Source organism: Spodoptera frugiperda, chromosome 7 (assembly GCF_023101765.2).
Source record: "Spodoptera frugiperda isolate SF20-4 chromosome 7, AGI-APGP_CSIRO_Sfru_2.0, whole genome shotgun sequence".
Taxonomy (NCBI): Eukaryota; Metazoa; Arthropoda; class Insecta; order Lepidoptera; family Noctuidae; genus Spodoptera; species Spodoptera frugiperda.
Window position 1 is genome coordinate 8,518,374 of NC_064218.1, and position 20,859 is coordinate 8,539,232.

At 35.7% G+C, this 20,859-nt stretch overlaps 3 protein-coding genes across 53 annotated transcripts in view; 1 reads left to right on the forward strand and 2 right to left on the reverse strand.

The window, feature by feature from the left end:
• LOC118265676 (sporozoite surface protein 2) overlaps positions 1–20,859 on the reverse strand; it is a 137,083-nt gene that overhangs the window by 114,505 nt on the left and 1,719 nt on the right. For 2 of the 50 annotated variants that reach the window (XM_050694852.1, XM_050694848.1), the window contains exons 2-17: positions 16,956–17,001; positions 16,346–16,369; positions 16,088–16,120; positions 15,391–15,423; positions 14,824–14,856; positions 14,434–14,475; positions 14,224–14,262; positions 14,097–14,135; positions 13,970–14,008; positions 13,846–13,884; positions 13,722–13,760; positions 13,602–13,640; positions 13,341–13,379; positions 13,004–13,033; positions 12,018–12,032; positions 11,626–11,658 (exon numbers count right to left, since the gene is read on the reverse strand). In XM_050694852.1, coding sequence (XP_050550809.1) covers positions 11,626–11,658; positions 12,018–12,032; positions 13,004–13,033; positions 13,341–13,379; positions 13,602–13,640; positions 13,722–13,760; positions 13,846–13,884; positions 13,970–14,008; positions 14,097–14,135; positions 14,224–14,262; positions 14,434–14,475; positions 14,824–14,856; positions 15,391–15,423; positions 16,088–16,120; positions 16,346–16,369; positions 16,956–17,001 — 562 coding nt within the window. Of the gene's footprint in view, positions 1–7,983; positions 9,830–10,380; positions 11,375–11,625; positions 11,659–12,017; positions 12,033–13,003; positions 13,034–13,340; positions 13,380–13,601; positions 13,641–13,721; positions 13,761–13,845; positions 13,885–13,969; positions 14,009–14,096; positions 14,136–14,223; positions 14,263–14,433; positions 14,476–14,823; positions 14,857–15,390; positions 15,424–16,087; positions 16,121–16,345; positions 16,370–16,955; positions 17,002–19,310; positions 19,474–20,859 lie in introns of those variants that run through there. The other 48 variants (XM_050694854.1, XM_050694853.1, XM_050694850.1 and 45 more) reach the window with 48 other exon arrangements.
• On the forward strand, positions 980–3,892 carry LOC118266491 (uncharacterized). Its single transcript, XM_035579965.2, has 3 exons — positions 980–1,088; positions 1,828–1,873; positions 2,643–3,892. Exons 1-3 carry the CDS (start codon positions 1,077–1,079, stop codon positions 3,344–3,346), a joined length of 762 nt encoding a protein of 253 aa, XP_035435858.2. The 5' UTR covers positions 980–1,076; the 3' UTR covers positions 3,347–3,892.
• Positions 4,874–6,845, reverse strand: LOC118266489 (uncharacterized). 2 transcript variants are annotated; one of them, XM_035579964.2, is made up of 2 exons: positions 6,689–6,845; positions 4,874–5,223 (listed from the first exon to the last, which is right to left on the reverse strand). In XM_035579964.2, exons 1-2 carry the CDS (start codon positions 6,701–6,703, stop codon positions 4,999–5,001), a joined length of 240 nt encoding a protein of 79 aa, XP_035435857.2. In that variant the 5' UTR covers positions 6,704–6,845; the 3' UTR covers positions 4,874–4,998. The 2 variants fall into 2 exon arrangements, with proteins under 2 accessions (XP_035435857.2, XP_035435856.2); XM_035579963.2 differs by having other exon boundaries at positions 6,683–6,835.

Genomic DNA, 20,859 nt, shown 5'->3' on the forward strand with positions numbered 1-20,859 from the left:
CATGATCACGAATTAACTGAAACTCATCAAAGTGAATAAACATGGTAAATATCCCGTCATAAGTTGTAATAATAGTGTTAGTGACCATGTCAGTTTAAAAACTTATATCTCTTTCAATGTCTCTGTTGCTTCGTCAATGCTATCAATTCTTTTCATTGACCAAGCGACGCATCGTTCGAATTTGTGATCTACTTTATACAGAGTCATTGACTGAATGTCAATATGTATTTTTAACTTTAAACATTGAATAACTGGTCCGGGGTACGAAATTTCTTCATTTTTGCAATCTTTAAACACAACACTACTAAAAGAACACCTTTTATATAAAAATATGGGTTACAATAAGCCAATGTTACTGCTTGAAAACTAACCCTAATAATTAAAAATAAGTTTCGAAATCAGTCCAGAAGTTCAGAGACTCAACTATACAACACAAAAAGAAATATTCAATTTGAACCAATAGTTCCTGAAATTAGTGCGTTCAAACAAACTACCTCTTCAGCTTTTTATATTAAGCAATTATAGTTTACTTATGTATATACATTAGTATAGGTAATTATCATAGGTCGGAATTAGGTAGAGTTATTTATGTACTTGCATCGAAATGTTGATATTAATGTGGACCTTCCTGAGATTTCTAATGGACAATTCCGTGTGGCCAACAATATTACAACTAAATAATAATAAGAACGTCAGAGATAGACATAACTACAAATGTGGCAACATCTTTGGATGTCATTGATGTAAGTTTGGCAACGTCGTGTAAAAGTAGCATAAAAGTAAATAACTTTTTATTTATAAAATCACGGTATTTTTTCTGCTCTTTAAAATTAATCTCGGGATTTGAGTCTTTCGCTGTATAAAATCAGTGTAAGTACACGAATAACTCTACCTAATTCCGACCTGTGGTAATGATTAATGTACACGACAGGTCAAATCCTGATAAACTCAAAATGTAAATAATTACCATATTATCTCAACAATGATTACTTAAATACCTAAGTATTGGAGGCTGCTCTCTCAGTTCATAAACAGACGTGAAGTGTGTCGGACCTGGTGTCAAGTTTGGAAGCACCATGAAAGTCATTGTAAGTTCATATTTCTTAAATATGTTTAAATAGCTTTGTCTGTATTTTTATTTCTGTATTTTCTTTTGCATTTATTATTTTGATATTGAATTTCGTTAGATGTTTTTTAAATAAATAAAATCCGTTTATAATCACAATTTTCATACAAATTAGTTGCCGGGGCTTCCCAGAAAGTAATCCGAAGATACTTGTGATGGAATTTTTTTGTACAAAACATATCGTCACGACTTTTATTCCCGCAGGGGTAGGCAGAGGTGCACATTATGGCATGTAATGCCGCTGTGCAATCTACACCCACTTTTCACAATTTATGTCGTAAGTCCCATGTAATAGATGGTGAGCCTATTGCCATAAACTGGGCACAATTCCGGTTTCCGTGCGTAATAAAATGAGAAATTTTCGAAAAACCGTAAAAAGCCCAGTGTTACTTTGGCCAACCCGGGAATCGAATCCGAGACCCCTTGCCCGGCAGTCGCACTTGCAACCACTCGGCCAACGAGGCAGACAGTTTTTTTTGTATTAAATACGTGTTTTATTTAATTTTAATTGAAAATATTGAGATTAATTTTCAATTATCTTTTTGAGAAGGAATTAAACGTCATCCTTATTTTTTAGGGTTCAGTAGTAAGCAAGGAATTATACAATTATCTAAAATAGCTTTTATAAAATTGAAGATACTCATCCGTATATTAAAATGAAATTGTTTGTGTGTTATTAATATGACATGTTTTTGTTTCAGACATGCTGCATATTAATTATTGTTACCATCACGGCGCAATGCTATGGTTAGTTTGTATGTGCACATATTTTTGATACCTGTTAATACTAAAATGAACTAATGTATAAAGAAAGGGTATTTAAGCCCATAGCCTTCGACTCGGTAGATCAGCTCTTTATAAATACAGTTTATTAGAGAATTTTCTAGTTTAACATGGGTGTCTTCAAAGCCCGAGTGAATAGGTTGCTTATGGGCAGACGTGCTCCACCGTAGGCCGCATCATCACTTACCATCAGGCGAGATAGCAGCCAAACATCGGCCCATTTAACATAAAAAAATCGAATGTCTCATTTATAAGGTCCACGTAACATGTGGTATTCTAGTAGAATACTTGTTAATTAATCAATTCATGATTTCGTATCGTCAACCTATTAAAAATAATTAAGGAGCTACGAACTGCCTAGCGGGTTATTGGGGCTCCGGCTCGAAAATCATTGTTAGGTACGGTGGTTTTTAGTCAGTAAGACACTACCTCTCGCCTCGCCCTAGCCTGCCCTAGGCGACAGAAGTCATTGAATGATTTTCCCCACTCAAACAAGAACTTATTATAAATTGCGTTTTTTAATATATTTACGGGTGAATGAACAGTTGATGTAAGGGGATGGAACATAACATTGACAAACTATGTCAAAGTTTACATTAACTATAATTCTATTCACTTGATTTGACTTGTCCTGTGTTTATACCATTAGTTTACTAGGGTACAGATGTTAAACTATTCTGTTTACTACATCACTGCTTAATTACAAAACTAACTAAAAAAATAATTATTCCAGGTATAATCAATATCAGAGTAGACGACTCACATTTGTCTACTCAGTATAGCTATGAAAACCAAAGACCTCAGAATACGGATACTTATCCACAGCAATTTGAGGACAGAACCACAAAGTTACCAGAACAGCGACCTCAATCAAATCGGCCGAGACAACCAACCAATAACGTGGATCAGATGACTGAACGAGGCGGGGGTAATACGAGGGTGCCGACCTATCACAATCAGATGACTGAACGCGTCCCATCACAGCGACCAATCAACCAACCAAACTCTCGCGACACTACAACCAATCCAACGACACATAGGGTTTCTGATCTTCCAGAACAGGAAGAACAGCGACCAATACATAGGAATAGAGTAGTTGCAAAAACAAACACTGTAGTTGCCAATGGAAATTCAATAGTCACTGTCGTAGATGACAATGGAAATGTGGTCTCGTATAACACGGGTGGTCGACCAGTTTACCAGCATAGGCACACTTATAGTAACTCTTTTGATACATACCAACCTAGGCCTACAACTGAACCTAGGCGTCCTTACCAACCTGACTCTAGACAGTGGACTGGTTACAGATCTAACCCTCCATTCCAACATGAACAAACATACGATGGTGGTAATGGAGGTTTGTACGTCAGCCAATCAATGAATACTGGAGGCCCTTATCCAAATTACTTCCACAACTATGTTCATATCCCAAATTAGTATCTTTTTTTTTGAGGGGGGAAAGTCATCCAATGACTTCTCCCGCCTTGAGCGAGGCGGGAGGTAGTGTCAGACTCTTACTGAATAAAAACCACCCCGTACCTTCTCCTGCTTTGAGCCGGAGCCCCGGTAACCATCTCATATTGGTATCTACAAGTCACATCACATCAACAGCTTATTAGTAGCCACTGCTGTCCAAAGCCCCTTCTCAAATAAAAAAAATAATAATTGTTCAATGCAGGTTGGCGATTTCAAACTCATAACTAGAAATTATAAATCTAGGTTTCCTCATGATGTTTTCTTTAACCGGTTTGTCAGTGTTGTCTTAATAAACTTAGAAAGTACATACAACTTAGAAAAAGTCACAATTGTAGGTTTCGAACCCGCATCCTCATGTATAAGAAGCGGGAGTCTTAAACCTTCTGGCCACCACAAAATTTCTTGTGTAATTTTTTTAAGGTTGTGTAAGGTTCTAAAATTGCGAAACGTCTATAGGTGCCATGTATTAATACGTTTTTATAAATAAATAAATATTAATCCAGCATATGAATGTTTGTTTTAATTTTAACTACTATATTTCAAGTTGGGAAATCATTTGACTTATTTTATATTTAAAGATATATTATCATTGTACGGATGACTACACTTCAATGTACTAACTACACTAACTCGTACAAAGATCAGAAAACATGTTAAAGTGGGCGCTAATATTATGATCGATGCGCCTACAACATACTTTATAGCAGACATTTTCTATGTTACATGAAACTATAGAAGTAAACTGATAAAAGTTCCGATAATCACTTTTATGCGAAAATTTATATTTTAGGAGCTTTGATTTTCTATTTCTTTAAAAAAATGTTCGTTGCCACTTACTAGGATTTCCTCTTGTGTCGTGGGTGCGTTTACAAACAGACAAATTCACATACACATGACACCCAGATCCGGAACAACAATTTGTGGATCACACAAAGAGTTGCTTCGTGCGGGAATCGAACCTGCTACACTTTGCGCGGTAGCCGGTCGCCCAGCCACCACACTAACTGTGCAGTCAGTTTTCTATGCCCATGGAGTGACGGCGGCGCCTATGAGGTGCTTGACTATGGCGCTCTCTGGGTCTTATGCGCCTCCGAGTACACAATATGGGACAACACAAGTGTGGGAGAGCCATGTTTCGGCACGAATGGGCCGGCTCGACCGGAGTAATACCACGGCCTCACAGAAAACCGACGTGAAACAACGCTTGCGTTGTGTTTTGTTGTGTGAGTGAGGTTACCGGAGGCCCAATTACCCCCCTTCCCAATCTTCCCCATCCCCATTCCCGAACAACAACCCTTAAATTCCTAACTCCCAAAAAGCCGGTAACGCACTTGTAAAGCCTCTAATGTTTCAAGTGTCCATGGGCGGCGGCGATTACTTACCATCAGGTAATACGTCTGCTCGATTACCGGCATGTCCCATAAAAAAAAAAAAAATATACCTGACCACTTCTTTAAGACAAGGTGTAAGGTAAAGAAAAAACAATAATGAAATAGCTGCAGCTAAATTATAATGCTCTACAAAGTAAAACTAAGTACATACATAGATACGTTTGCAATACAAAAAGTAAGAGAAATCGGTGTGCTTTGGTCTAAAATGGTTTACAATATTATTTAACTTTTTCCATCTTGGGTTGACTTGGCATCTGGCTTGGGTATTTCCTTGGGTAAGTCTAGTCTGCCGTCAGTACGGGATGTGTCGGGGTGGCCATCTGGGCGAGGGGGGGGAGCTTGGGCGTCATGGCGGATGCTATCCTTGGGGGGCTCGGGGGCCTTCATATTGGGGGGCATCTCTGCGCAAGCGGCCAGCGCCACCAACACCAGCAAGCAGACGAACATCTGTTGGCAGAAAATAAGTATTATTTATTGTTGCAAAGGTTTATGAAAGACATACCTACCGCCCGAATTGGGGATATCTTCCTTTTTTGGAATAGGTTAATGATTTGTAAATTAGTTGTATTGTTTGCTTTTTTATGGCAAATGATGTTTCGTAAGCTCGAAGTAATGCGTACGCAATACGCATTACTTAAACTAATTAGTTGGAACCGCGAAAAATACATATACTCAATACCCAATTCTTTATTTGTTTTCTACATGTAAGACTTAGGTAGTAATAAACATTTATAAAGATAGTTAGGATACAAAGTGGACGTGGCTCCTATTAGGCACAGCAAAATAAGTTGTATAGCCTATTTAATGGACTCTGGTTCTGGACATTTTGAAAACCTTTTACAAAATATTTCCTGAAGCTTATACACTCATATCAGGCGCCCCTAATTGTTTTTGGTGACGCTGCTACTCTAGGGGCTGTCAGGCACACGCATCTTGCGACGGTGGCGGCGTCCCTCTATAATCAGGTGCCCTAGGCATTTGCCTAGTTTGCAGAGCAGTCTAAAACTAAGTATCTATCTAATACCTGCAACTTAAATCAGAGCAATGGATACTGAATACAATTGCTCTTATGTATCTATCTATTTCAATTATTATTAATTAATACTACTCATACACTCTTAGCCACACAATAATATAAGAATATTTTTAACTGATTTGTGATGATATCTATGATATGATATCGGGATACCCGAGAACTACGTGTTGAAGGATGCCAGCCTAGTATTTAGAGGGCACTGAATAGTTGTTTAAAATTAATTTATCAGTGCCTTATTTGGTGGTTATATAGAAGTACCCAACTAATGTTCACAGAAGGAGGAGTCGGCAACCCAATCCCTCTTGCTCTACACCAGGGTCTGAACAAATGCCGACTACATCCGTGAGGACACGGCGGTATATAGCCTATGCAGAGCACACCACCACCATGTCCTCCGGGCAGTCCTCGCGGAGATTACACCCAGGCGTTACCTTCTGCCCTAACAGAAACAGGAACCTACCAAAGTTCTCATGTCCGGTAAGCACCTGCGTCAGGCAATAGGTGAGGATGCCGTGGCACCTCTTAAGCCACTCATCAATGAGGGGACAAGGTACTTATAATATTTTTCATTATCAAAACCCAAAATTGATAAATACTGCTCATATTCAAAGTAACACCTACATTTTCTTTTTTTTTTCTTTAGAAAAAAACGAGTGAACCTATTGCAGTACACCACGCACAATTATTCTGGATTCCAGGCTATTATACTAAGAATATTCGAAAATCCCCAACAATTCTTTTCCCGACCCGAACACTTAGGTACCACCATCTTAATCGACAGTCGCATGTTCGACTAATCAACCAACAAGGCCTGATAAATAAAAAAAGAAAAGCAAATAATAAAGAAAATAGAAATGCCACTATACATACACTTACCCCCAGGCGAGACATCTTGGACGATATTTAACAAAATCTAATTACTGACTGACTTCTGAAGAATACAAGGGCCCTTTTATAGTACTTTCCAACATAAACAAATGTACCACTTATTTCCACTTACGTCACTTATAATGGATCGAAGCAGAAAAAACTAGTCATTGCGGACATTTAATACAATGGATTGTATAGGATACGAGTCTATAGCATTGTCAATCAAGATTCTTATGAGCAATTATTTAATTATAATCATCCTTCGTTATGTATGTCGCATAGAAATGTAGGTCTCATATCTAACTGCTCTCAAACGGCCAATTTCAATAACCTATTTATCTGTAGATTTGCCTACTAGAGATACAATTTTAACACATTCTGTATGGAGCTGATGTCAAAATGGGAGAGCCTTCTTTCGGCATGAATGGGTCAACTCGACCGGAGTGTAACCACGGCCTCACAGAAAACCGACGTGAAACAACTTGCGTTGTGTTTCGTGGTGTGGCTGAGGTTACCGGAGGCCCAATTACAACCCTTCCCAATATTCCTAATCCCTGATTCCCCAACAACACTTAAATTTCTAGCCGGCAACGCACTTGTAAAGCCTCTGGTGTTTTGGATGGCCTTGGGCATCCGTCCAATTAAAAATGCATCTCCGAAATGTTTAACTTACGTGCATAACGCTCGAATGACTGCACCAAAATAATAAATGAATTTTGTTTAAAATAATTGACTAATGCACCGGGTAAGGTAAGGAATAGTACTCGAGCAAAGCCGGAACAGCTCACTAGCACTTATCACACTAATATTATACATGTAAAAGTTTATTTCTATGTTTGGATGTTTAGCCGTCAATCACGCTGAAACTACTGAACGGATTTTGATGAAATTTGGTATACAGATCGGGTATAAGCTGACTTAGGTGATAAGATATATTTTTATTCTACGAGAACGTCCTTTATCCCATGGGAACGTGGGCAAAGGCGCTGGCAGAAACTATAATAATGGCCATTGTTGCGATTTTCACATTTCTGTACTGTATAAGTAACGTTTTCTGATCTTCAAACCGATGGTTTCACTATCTAATAGCACAAAAACTGCATATTTAATCAGTCTCTATGTGGAAGTCACTATGTATAGGATTCTGAGTCCTGATAAGCATGATTGGTCCATTTATCAAGAACTGCACCAAATTGGAAATTTATCAAAGCAATCATACGAAAACAATATTACGAAATTCACAAATAAAATCGGCAATTATCTCCAATTCAGGAACGCTTGGTTTCAATAAAAGGCATAAAGAAAGAATAAATTGTCTGTTTATTTAGAATTTAGTTAATTACAAGGCTGCTAATACAAGAATATCAATTTAAAAATCCGGAAAAGTTATTGAGATACATTACACTGATGCAATAGTAAGTTGAACTTTATTTTATTTTGAAAATTTTTCAAAAATAGTAGGTTTCTGGGAAGGCTTTTGGTGTTACGTCGCTCATTTGCCGCCGCGAAGGGCAGGGTCGTTGTCTGAAAAACAAGAGGAAACATAAATAAACACGGAATGATAAGAGAAGGAGGGAAGGGAGGCCTTCGCCCTGCAGTGGGACGATCACGGCTGATTTAATTTATTCATTCGTTCATTCATAGATGATGACATATCACAGAACCTGTTTCTTTGAGGTACCATATAATCGACTGATTGCCAGAGTGATTTTAGTCAGTGTGGGAGAGCCATGCTTCGCCGGCAACGCACGCCTAACGCCTCTGGTGTTTCAAGTTTCAAGTGTCCATGGGCGGCGGCGATTGCTTACCATCAGGTAATACGTCTGCTCGATTACCGGGGTGTTTCATAAAAAAAAAAATATTTGCCTGTCGTTCAAAAGTGCCTTCTGTCAAAACTCTAACCTTGGGGTAATTTGAGCATTGATGACATGGATTTTTTTTATAGCGCCATTCGCACATTATGGCACGTAATGCCACTGTATACTGTACACTCACTTTTCACTATTTATATTGTAAGTCCCATGTAATATAAACCTATTACCGGGCACATTTCCAGACCCCGTGCTACTACTGAGAAATTTTCGAAAAACCGAAAATTCCCAGCAATACTTCCCCCGACTTGGGAATCGAACCCGAGACCCCTTACCAGGTAGTCGCACTTGCAACCACTCGGCCAACGAGGCAGTCAAGATATGCATTTTCTTCTAGGAATCGAACCCGTGACTCGTGTCGAGGTACTTTTAAAGTTGCTCTTGCTACCAATGCATTATAATTAAAATAAGCCTGAGTACAGTTTTTATGCAATGCCTTTGGTATTTTCTACTCTTTAGCGGAGAGCGGCAAACATTAAGGTATTTCTAATTGCTTGAGGCATTTTTCATATTATTCATAGAATTTATTTAAGACAATCTTCTATGATTGTAATTAACTATAATTTCTTTATGAGTATGTTCGAAAATATTAGCCCTCATACCAAATAAATACAAATGTTATGTAGAAAGAAAATAAGTGCAATCACTGGGGCATTAAAAATGCCATTGTTTCATAGAAGGTAGTAAGTTGTTTGTCTATGAGTGTAACATGTGTGTATGTAGAAATAGAAATCATTTATTTGCATTGAATACTAGGTATGTGTATTGGATGCCAATCTATAAATATTAAGATCAATCGCAATATTTATTGTTAAGTGCAAAACTACAATCTAAACGGGATTTGTTTTAGAGAAAGCGTTTCTCAAGGAAAACTAGAAAATGGAGAAAGGACCAAGAATGTGTAAAAATAGCACACGAGCGAAGCCGAATCGGATTGCTAGGTTACCGGGGCTCCGGCTCGAAAAGCAGGAATAAGAACGGGGTGGTTTCTAGTCAGTAAAAGTCTGACACTCCCTCTCGCCTCGCCAAAAGCGAGAGAAGTCATTAAATGATTATCCCCCCTCAAAAAAAGACAAGAATAAAAGTCAAAAGTAGAAATACAAGGAGATACTGTTTATTCACATAATTTTAATAACCAGAAGACAACCAAATTAATTGAAAGTACAATCAAAATACTGTACAAGAAGAAATTGAATTTAAATCAGAAGTAATTGGAGTGAAATGCGTTGTTCTTATTAAGTGGTTCATTTGCCGCCGCGAGCCAAGGGGTTGTTGTCTGCAAACATAATAATATGTATCTAAATAAGATTACATAAACAATTATTATACATAATATGTTCTAGCGTTGGTTTCGTCCGTGTTATCAAGAAATAATAGCTTAGATATAATCTGTTTTTAGAAATTAAGATTTTTGCCTACAGTGGGTCTTTGCCATTTTCTATATAGGGCCAAAATGTATATAGGGTGTCTGGTAATTAGTGAAGGATTTTTTTCTTGGGGGAAAATCATCCAATGACTATTCCGCCTTGGGCGAGCGAGAGGTTTCTGTCTCTGGAACCCTAACCACCCTGTTCCTTGGACCATGCTTCCGCTACTGGTCCGCAGCTCCGGATCAGTGAAGGATATTTAAATGATTGTACTCATGATTGCAAACAACTTTCCCAAAGAAATATACTCATTAATTTTATCACGATAACTAAACAACAAAATTTCGTTAGGCAAGAGGTTGAAAAGTTATCAATTTTCTTTCTACATAACTGGATTTATGTGATGGTATGGAGTTCCTGGTAAGTTGTTATATATCTAATTATTGGTGTATATACTCACATTGCTTGCCGGGGTATGGGCGGTTGACGAAGGCAGGTGAGATGTCTGTAAAGAACACTACGTTAGAAAGTCCTGCTCGATACATTTCGTGCAATTTTAATTTACGTTTAGACTTAATAAGATATCAGATTATTGGACTGGTGATATTTTACTCGTTTCAGACTTTGTCTTAACTAGGACTATCGGTCATGTACTGATAGTCCCGATAATACTGCTTGTAGTGAGGTATATGGTATAGCGTATTCGGCGTTCTGAGTGGTTGGTCTATTCGAGACAGCCAATTAGAACGCCAAGCGCTCTCGTTTCGATTTCGTTAAACGTAAAGCAAACTCGTATACAGGCAGGTTTTGTATAAAATACTCTTCGAGCAGTTTGGCTTCTCTAAGGCTTTTTAGTTTTGTTTTGTTTGTTTACAAAACTAAAATATTACAGTACCTAGGACAGTTTTTCATCATCATCAACAGCCTATTAATGGCCACTACTGACCAAAGCCTCTTCTCACACGGAGAAGGTTTGCCTCAATGGTACCAGCACAGATTTTAGTGGCACTAAATTAATTAATCGTCCTTTTTGAAATAATTATGGAGTTAAATATGTCATAGCACGTCATAAAGACGATTTTTTTAAATACATTCTGAACTATACTTACTAGGGAAGGCTGCAAGAAACAAAACAGAATTGCTTTTAGAAAAAAATATAGGTATTTGGTAATAAGACCGCATCTTTTAATCAGCAGATGGGTAATTTATAATAATATTAAAATTATATTTAATGTCTAATTTTCACCAGTTTTTGTAAAAGGATCTTAATCAACTGTTTTAATAATAAGTAACCTAACCACTGCCTAAATATAAAACCTAATATATAATCAGCCTGGCCAGGGAATCGAACCCAACACAAGCTTGTAAACACTTGATCATCAAAGTTGTCAATCTATTTATTTTTTCTTGTAGGTCTGTTTAAATAGTCTGCTGAAGACACTCACCAGGGCGTTCTGAAACAAAAGAAAAGCAAGTCATTCAATGGTCACTTAACCGAACCTTAAACAATTATCGGAACAAAATCGTTACTAAGGAATAGTTTAAGTAATTATTAAATGTCTCTGTGTACTGAATTTAGACCTTTATAGTAAAAATTTTAACCAAAAATCATTACTTCATGCTTTACTCAAGACGGGTGTCGAACCCGACTGATGGGTCATAGGTAAGTAGTAGTTAAATTATTTAGATTTGAAATAATACTCACGAGGGTATGAGGGCTGGCCGAAGAATGGGTCGGCTGTAAAAATAAAAGTTTTCTATATTAGTACATACATATATAGATACGTTTACTTCTATTTTAATTCGTTTGTTACGACATAAATTCGTAATCACCAGTTTATAATAATTATGAGCCCCTATCATAACTTGAAACTAGTCGAGCAGTCCTCGAATGAGTAATAAAATGAGCTATAAGTTTATGTTACTATTATAAACCAGCTTCAGCCAGCGGCTGAAGAGATCGTGGCGAAATTTGGAACTGGTATAGATTATAGTCTGGAATAACACATAGGCTAGGCTTTTTATCCCAAGGGAACGCGGACGAAGCCGCGGGTAGAAGCTTGTAGTGCTTAAGTTGATACGATTATTTATACTCACGGTTGGTGATCACAACTGAAACAAAAGAAATTTTCAATTAGTACCAGAAAGTTAACATACTTCATTCAAGTACATTATTATAATTTTGGGAAAACAACAGTTGGAAAACGGGAGGGAATAGTGTCAAGCCTATATTAACCTAATATCTACCTAAATAGAGACATGTTTTATATATTCCTAAACCTGCAAGCGAACACATAAACATGCATGCATAATAATATTTACAGTAGGTATTAACCTCACATCATCATCCTATGAGAGACGGACATCTTTATTTGATTTTGTCTGGACTTTAAAAGAGACTATGACCTCTGAGTTTGTTTCGGCATTTCTTCTCAGAGTAGTCGGATAGGAAATGCCGGCCTCATCTAGTTATTTAAGAGATTGACGTGTAAAAGTGTTATTTTATAACCTATTTGCAAAATAAATATCATTTATCACTGATGACCGGAGACCACTTCTTGCACGGCGAAGGTTTGACTATTAACCCCACGTTTACTCAAAGCAGGTTGGGTACAATACGGTAGTTTCCTACTAGACAAATTCAATACTTTAATCGAATTGTCAAAAACTATCTATGAATTTTGTTGGAGATCGCAACTTTTGACGTCATTTTTTTTTGCTTCAAATAGCATACCTACTTCTCTAAAATTTGGTAGAAAGATTCAATATATAAGTATATCGTCAAATTAATGAATTAAAGTACGATAATCGTACGGATATCGTATTGAAATGTAAAAATAATTTATTGTTGACCTAAGAAATTACCCAATAATGGTACAGGTATTAACATACATTAGGCTTCGGGAGAGGAGGGCTTGGGGGTCGAGGTTTGGTCGAATCCGAGGATACGTTTTATCTGTGCCGGCGGACTGTGCGCGCGTGCTTCGCGCACAGGGCGGCCGCGCAGCTCATACGCTCCTAATTTGGGAGAGATCTAAGGTTCACTATACAAGGAAGGTGTATTAATTTGTTAGTAAACGTACCTTGGTCAGGGTTGCCATCTACGAAATTCACTGAAAATATGAAACGTGATGGTTAGAAGCAAAGCCAAAACATAGCTGTCTATTGCTATGGTAGTATTTTATTATTTAAGATCCAACAATAAATGCTGTGATTAGAAACCTTCGATGTTGTTTTAGTTTAAATCTTATGTGCCGTCGCTCGCCACAAGTAAACCATGCTGCATTCACTATTACGTAAGCAGTAGTTCATTTTAGAAATAGAATTCTTTTTAAAAGAAGTTCAAAGGGCAATGATCCTTTTATTATTATACCAGCATTTGTTGTTAGACCTTATTATCTTAGTAAAGCATTGGCTCACCAGCAGACGGGTCGTTGGGGTTGTTGTTCACAAAGTTCACTAGAATAAATAAATAATGCGGACGATTAATACAAAGCGAAGCATTTTTACATAGATAGACAGTTGACAGTGAGAACAGCACAAAATGAAGAAGTGAAATGTACAAAAATGTAAAGAAATCACGTTGTATCTAAGCGTTGCTTTATCCCTAACTGTTACTATTATTTTGATTAGAAAAGGAAGAAAGAATAAAAGGGTTTATTTATTTAAATAAATGCTCACCGCCAGACGGATTACTGGGGTTGTTGTTGACAAAGTTCACTAAAAACAATAATTAAAAAAATTAACGACGTATTTTTTTGTAATTTGGAAAATATTTTTTGTTATTAAAAAGTATCTCACCACCGCTCGGATTACTCGGGTTGTTGTTGACAAAGTTCACTAGAAATAATAATAAAGACTATTATGAGCAAAAATTCCAAAAAAATAATAAAGCATTAATAATTTTGTTAAGTATTTTGCTCACCGCCGCTTGGATTACTAGGGTCGTTGTTGACAAAGTTCACTAGAAATAATAATAAAGACTATTATGAGCAAAAAATTTCAAAAAAAAATTGTTATTTAATATTTTAATTAAGTAATTTGCTCACCGCCAGACGGATTACTAGGGTTGGTGTTGACGAAATTAACTAAAAATAATAATAAAGACTATTATGAGCAAAAAATTCTAAAATGTAATTAACTATTAATTTATATTGAACTAAGTAATTTGCTCACCGCCAGATGGATTACTAGGGTCGTTGTTGACAAAGTTTACTAGAAATAATAATAAAGACTATTATGAGCAAAAAATTCAAAAATAAAATGTATTATTAATTTATATTAAACTAAGTAATTTGCTCACCGCCGCTTGGGTTATTCGGGTCGCTGTTCACAAAGTTTACTAAAAATAAAATGAACGAAAATGAGTGAAAGAGAATAGAATTGGCTAGCTAAAGAAATGTTAAATAATTTTGTTAGTTTTTTAAGGTATTCAGCTTAAAACTGTTCAATTAAAGTTAAATAAATTAATAAAATGTACCGAGATGTAACTAAATAATTATGCCATGCTCACCTTGACCGGGGTTGTTGTCATATGGGTTGTTGACAAAGTTCACTAGAATAATATGACCCAAATGAGTAAAGCGTTGATGATACCCGGATAGACAAATATTTTTATATAAGGTCCTTTTCAATTTAAGACGGATCATTGATGTCCCTTTTTTTAATTGAAGTTGCAAAGATTACTGAACAAGAGTTTCTGAATTGATTTTTTGATTAGATATTATAATTGGGTATAAAATTTTCGAAATTCTCAGCAAGTACTAGTGAGTCTAGTATCCATAATGTGCCCATTGCATTTATTATAGAATCAGTTGTCATTACATGGGCGTTTTATATTATTTTATTCAGGAGGTGCCAGACAAAATAGGACCTTATATAAAATACTTAATGACGTGCTCACCACCGCCCGGGTTGTTGTTGTCCACAAATTGCACTGCAAATAATAATTATGACCAATATGAGCTAAGCGTTGGTACGGCGCGACGGCAAAACACAAGCGCAAGCATTCAAAAGCGAGCATTCTGAGCACTTTTGCTCGAGCATGACTGAATACTTTTTAATTAAATGAGCATTCTGAAGTGATTATTTGGAAATTATTGCGTTATACGTTTTAAATAATTATTTGTTATCTTTAGAAAAACCCAGTAAGGATTTAGTTAAGAGTTTATCGCATTTTATAAATGAGTTGATTGATTAATTTGGCAATTCCCAATGCTCATGAAAAACATACTGGGCAACGACTAATATTTTTACATTTGTATGAAGATACATCCATAAATTTTTGGCATTTTTCTTATAAATTATTCACTTTTGAATGGCTCTTTCCCTACAGCAAATGACGAACAGACGTCAGCACATCAAGCTACTCCAAACTCTCAAATATCTTCACCGGATTCTCAACTTTACTATTTCGTAATAAAGTTGATATTTCCAAAAGTAAATAAAATAGATAAATTAACTTGCTCACCGGGTGTCGGTCTGTTATTACCCCATAACCTGCCTGAAAATAATATGACCTTTGTAAGCAGGTTGTTAAGGAGTGCAACATTTTGCTATAGTGCTGTTTTTAAGCTAAACCTGTGTAGTGCGCTTGTGTTCAGTAGTAGCAGATCTTCAATTAAATTCCAACTGTATTTCAAAATGTATAACGTTGCAATTGTATTGATTAAACCTAGCGTCTATGCATATTCCTGACATGTGAATGTTGTGTTCGAAATGCCTGTAATGGATCTGTGCGTGCGTGCAATTTGTATCGTAGAGTTTGTCGTGATACCCACCATGTTACAGACAGACATGCAATGTTAATGCTAGTTAGTGTAAATGATGACATCAGCAGCTTTTACCAAGTTGACTATCTATAAATTGTACGCTTCTCAAAGGGAGAATATAGCCAAAGGATTCTGAAGTATATTTTAACACCTCCACTATAATTGGAGATGGATATTTGGATTCATCGGAAACAGTAGCAGTGCGATAGTCGCCGTGTCATTTGTCGTGACATGCTGCTTATGAATATGAGCCTCTAGCATGGCTTGAAACTAGTCGAGTTCCGCGTCCAACATTTACGTGAATAAACCGATAAAAGTTGAAACGAAAGTTATAAGATTTAAAGATAATTATCTTGGTTACAACTGCTGTTACCCTTTTATTGACATAAAGCTTACCTTGGCCAGGGTTTGCATTGTCCACGAAGTGAACTGTAAGTAACGGAATAACTCCCATTAACGATCTTATTCCAAAATCTCTGGATTGATAAAATTTTTGATAATAAATTCGTCAAAAATCAATCATTTTCTGAAGATTTTGGCATGAGATCGATTATTAATTTTCACCGTAAGTAGTTAGGTACTTGTTTGTAATTAATAAATATATTATTAATAGTAAATAAGGGTACACAATAGGTATATTAGTGAAAAACTTACCTTGCCCAGGGTTGTTGCCCTTGCCTGAAAATGAATAAAAAGCACACATAAAGTAAGTTAAGCGTATTTCATCTTAATGATGAAATAGTTACCTATCATGTTAATTACAACACACAGGTATATTAGGTTAAATAAACAAACAAACAAGATTATGTTAGATACGTATACTCTTTTCATATACGGTATCTTTTTTCTTTACATTGTTAGTTACATAATAACACACAGTTTTACAATAAGTTAATAACAAATAAAGCAAACAAAATTGTGTGTCGATTTTATTTTCTGTGTTTCACTGTTTAATGTTTATGTTACATATGTATGTATTTATTTATGTCTCCTAAAAATCTCTAAAAATCAAGATATTTTGTAATGTAGTGGATGCATAGAGCATTAAAAAAATAGTTGTTGCTCATTCCGCTTTTTAACTTTAGAACGAGCATTAAATATAATAATTGAACGAGCATTCAAATAAATAAATATTTTTTAATCAATAGTTTATTTCTAAAGAGACTTTTTCTTATTAATCTAAAGAGTTCAAATATACAGTGTGTTTGAGATAATTATTTTGTTATATTTTTTGAGTGTTATTATAATATGTAAAAATACGTACCTCTCTGAGCCGAAGCCATGGCAAAGATCGCCAACACGAAGAAAAGCTGAAACACGAAGAACACTTTCATTGTAAACACTGTATATAACTTGAATATCAGTTCAAGACTGACTCAGTACACAAAAACACATCCGAATATCGACACATAGTCATTGATACGTTTATCTGTCAGATAAGATAACCACGTTATACATTTGAAGTGATTTTTCTAGGCCTTTCCGAAATTTCCTTTAATTAAAGTGTTAATTGCAACTGAATTTGTTTTAATGTCGTCATGCCTGGATTATATGATTAAAGAGATATTATTAAGTGTGTGAGTCGTGTTTGTATGAGTTTGCTTGTTTTATCACTTGGTTTCTGCGAATAGCAAGCATACAAGTCAGTGAAATATCACACAGTATAAGTGAAACAAAGCCGATTTCCACTGTCTGTTCCTGCCTAGATTTTAAAACTACACTACAGGGGCCTTAGTCTGCTATTACAATTGTGTCAGAATGGTCGATCATTGAGCAGTGCAAGAGAGACGAAGCTATGTAGGTTGTATAGCTCCTTCCCTCTTACACTGCTCAATAATCGACCATTCTAACACAATTGTAATAGCAGACTAAAGCCCCAGGTTTAATGCGCTTTTTTATGGATAGAGCGATTCAAGAGCAATGTTTATGTTACCGCGGGAAAAGCTATAATTTTAACAAATGGAAGCATTTATTGTTTACAATTTTGCTGTGCTACTTTTTTTGTGGGGGGAAAATCGTTCAATGACTGCTTCTCTTGAATGAGGCGAAAGGGAGTATCATATCTCTTACTGACTAAAAACCACACCGTTCCTTACTTTGACGATGAACTCGTCTAATTTCAAGCCATGCTAAAGGCTCATTCATTTATGAGTATTTTCCTTAATAATTAATAATAGTTTTCTTATTAACTGTCTGACTTTTTTCACTGAATTATGATTCAACTTTAGATATAAAATAAAATCACGAGCGAACGAAATACCAAGCGAATGAAATCACGTGTGTAACCGGACAAACATAATTTAAATATATAATTATATATGTACACATGAATATTTTGGCACTTACGACAAACAAAATTATGATTATTAGAAGACTACGGGGAAAAATACCTGTATAAAAAAAACGTGATGTCAAGGACTTTTAGATTAAAGTTAAATAGGACCAGTTCCTAATGTTTTCCTAATAATTTAATTATTATTATACAATATTTGGTCAAATTATCTTAACCGACTGGCGATTATGAGGTCTCAGGTTTGATTCTCGGGTGGAGCAATGTATTTTTAAGATTTTCTCGACTTTCGGGTATTATTTCTCTACAATGACGTGGATTTAAAATCAAATCATGTGCGGTAGTGAGTGTTATCACGACATAGTATAAAACGAAGTCGCTTTTTCTGTCTGTCCCTACGTACGTTTAGATCTATTAAATTAATCAACCGATTTTGATGCAGTTTTTTATACAGATAGAGAGATGTAAGATCAAGGTTTATAAGTATACATGTGTAACATCTATTTATTATCACCTCTTAGTTTAAAAGTATATGTATTGACCTCTATCTTCCAATTCTAAGAATAAAAGGTGCAATGTTATTGTATGTAAACACGGATATATATTTAAACATAGCCTTCGTTTAGTGTGTGTCTGTTTGTTCGGTTGCGTAATAATTTGATTACCCGCTCTGCCATTGTTTGACTACAATAGATTTATTTTGATTTATGTATGTACATTCGGTTTCGGCGTGCTTTGAAACGTTTTTTTAGTATGTTTTCGTGTGGTTATCTATGTAAACAGTATGTGGTGATAATGTTTGAATAACAAACTATGTCGCGGTATATTTACTTATTGTGGTTCCGGTTGCGTGTTTTAATTATAACTATTGGTAAAGTAAAAGAAGGAACGGGGTGGTTTTTAGTCAGTAAGAGTCTGACGTTAACTCTTGCCTCACCCAAGGCGGGTGAAGTCATTGGATGACTTTCCCCCTTAAACAAATAAAGATCTTAAAATATTAAGGACAAAGATGCACACCTACAATGTAATACCAATTTTTCACTGGCTATGAATTGAGTTTCCTGTAATAATAAGCGGTGAGCGTACTGTGATATATCGGGTTCAATTCCAGACTATTAAGAATTTCAAAAAACATACATCAATCTGTGTGTTTCACAGTGGTGTAGCAGACAACTGCTACACTCATGTCATTGTGGTCGTAAGTACAAACTTACGACCACAATGACATGAGATGAGATGACATGACATGAAATGACATCGTTAAAAAAATATCGACACAACAGTAAATGAAATAGAATCTTTTAACAACAAAATGGTAACACAATTTACCTTACTTTCAGTACTTAAGTATAAATCCTATTATTAATGACAGAGAAACACTTGATGGTTAATTATAATTAATGTAACTGCTATGTAGGTACACAAGCTAAACAAACAATGCCGTGACACGGAATGGTTTCTGCGTACAATCTCAATTACCTATAAAATACTTTATTTTATCATCTATATCCGTAATCTTTATTTTACATACTTTTTATTAATGAGGTAACTTGATTATCTATAATTTGTGTCGCGTCTTTTGTTTTTTTATATATGATAGATAGAATATGGAAAGTATTGTAAGCCAGTAGCCACTGCCTTTTTAAATTAATGGTCGCAATTGCTACTGCTGCTATTTGCTGAGCAAAAGTTCCCAAGTTTGATTCTCAGGTCTAGAAAAGTGTGTGTATTTTTTTCAGAAGAAGCCATAGGCTCATTGTCGTGATGCCATATATTGGCTCGATGTCATATGTACATATGATTCGTAACTAATTTAACTGATGGAAAATGTGTCTTATACATACTATATTACTTATAAGTATTTTAAGAGACGCACCTCAGTTCACCCTTTTAAAAAATGAAAGCCTTTACGCCTGTTATAAATCTATACTTATAATAAATCTGTAGAGAGGTCAATTCTGTACATGAAATATATTTCCAAAATAACTATCAGCGGGTGATTAGTGATCGATACTGACACCAAAAATGCAATCAGAAAAATTTTTGTCTGTCTGTCTGTCTGTCTGTCTGTCTGTCTGTATGTTCTTTATAGAAACAAAAAACTCGACAGATTTCAACGAAACTTGGTACAATTGTTCTTCATACCCCTGTTATAGTATAAATATCACGCTACGATCTTAGGAGCAGAGCAGTGAAGGGAAATGTTGGGAAAACAGGAGAACTTACTCCATTTTTTAAGCTTCCGTCGCGTGTGCAGCCTTAATGGTTAAAGCTACACAGAAATCATGTATGACGGAAATGTTCTCCTTAAAATTGTTTAAAAAATATTCCACGACAGCAAATGTCTATCTCTTATGGTTACTCACAATAACACGTTTACTCCCGATAGCTTAGCAGTTGGAGCTTTCTGATTATATTTGTTACTCTTGTTTATAACACTCTCATTCATTCATTCATTCAATTAATAAATCTGTAGAAGGTCAATTCTGTTACTGAAAATATGTAAGAATAAATAGCAGGAGGTGTTACTTCGATACCAAACCCAAATATGTGATTAAAAATGTTTCCGTCTGTCTGTCTGTCTGTATGTTCAGGCATCACGTGAAAACTAAGTTCGATTTCGATGAAACTTGGTATAATAAATTTTAGAGGGATCTCTTTAATTATTATGGGCCTCGCCATATTTGGGTCCAAAATATTTACATGTCATTGTCGTAGTTACTCAAAATGATAACTTCCACGCGAAGACCGACATCCGCGCGGACGGATCGCAGGCGGAAGCTAGTATTTCTTAAATATTTGTGTTTAATTTTTCTTAAAGTTATATCATGTATCTTTAAGTTATCTAAGGTTATCGTATTTCTGTATTTCTATTTTC

What these genes read in the sequence shown, in the direction of transcription:
- LOC118266489 (XM_035579963.2), bottom strand. Translation starts at nt 6,703, where the DNA reads ATGTCTCGCCTGGGGGTAAGT. An exon ending in TGTCTCGCCTGGGGGTAAGT is followed by an intron (nt 5,224 to 6,682) that starts GTATGTATAGTG and finishes TTCTGCCAACAG; the next exon opens with ATGTTCGTCTGCTTGCTGGT.
- LOC118266491 (XM_035579965.2), top strand. An exon ending in CATCACGGCGCAATGCTATG is followed by an intron (nt 1,874 to 2,642) that starts GTTAGTTTGTAT and finishes TAATTATTCCAG; the next exon opens with GTATAATCAATATCAGAGTA.